The 371-nt window shown below is 45.8% G+C and overlaps 1 protein-coding gene across 1 annotated transcript; it reads right to left on the bottom strand.

Moving 5' to 3' along the window:
* Positions 1-28: 28 nt before the first annotated feature.
* Positions 29-307, bottom strand: CSUI_011503 (anonymous antigen-1; the record flags this gene model as incomplete). The annotated part of the gene is made up of 1 exon (XM_068071601.1): positions 29-307. A coding segment is annotated over exon 1 (258 nt), but the record flags the coding sequence as incomplete, so codon positions are not given.
* Positions 308-371: the final 64 nt, after the last annotated feature.

A 371-nucleotide genomic window follows, 5' to 3' on the forward strand; every position in this document is an offset into this window, starting at 1 on the left:
ATGCTTTCTGAAGTTCCATTCTCTTACATGCGTTTTTTTCTTCAAAGATTTGTCGTAAAGTTGCAACACGTGATAGACCAGAGATCGCTGCTAACACCCCATAGGCCCCATCAGGATCTCCACGGGCGGTTTGAATAGCTGTATCGAGGTTTCCCAGATGTCTTGCACAATCGGCTTCTGTGGCTATTCTTCCTAGACAATCGATTCCCGCGTTGATAAGGGCTTCATTCCCTTCATGTTCGAGCATCGCGGCTAAAACTGCATCGACCGATGCTCCATCACTCATGTATGATCTCGCGTCTGCTACCTGAAGACATACGGAGACAGATCATGAAACATCCTCTGCACATGAGATATATAGATAGATAGAT

The sequence above is a fragment of the Cystoisospora suis genome (assembly GCF_002600585.1).
Source record: "Cystoisospora suis strain Wien I chromosome Unknown contig_12552, whole genome shotgun sequence".
Classification (NCBI taxonomy): Eukaryota; Apicomplexa; class Conoidasida; order Eucoccidiorida; family Sarcocystidae; genus Cystoisospora; species Cystoisospora suis.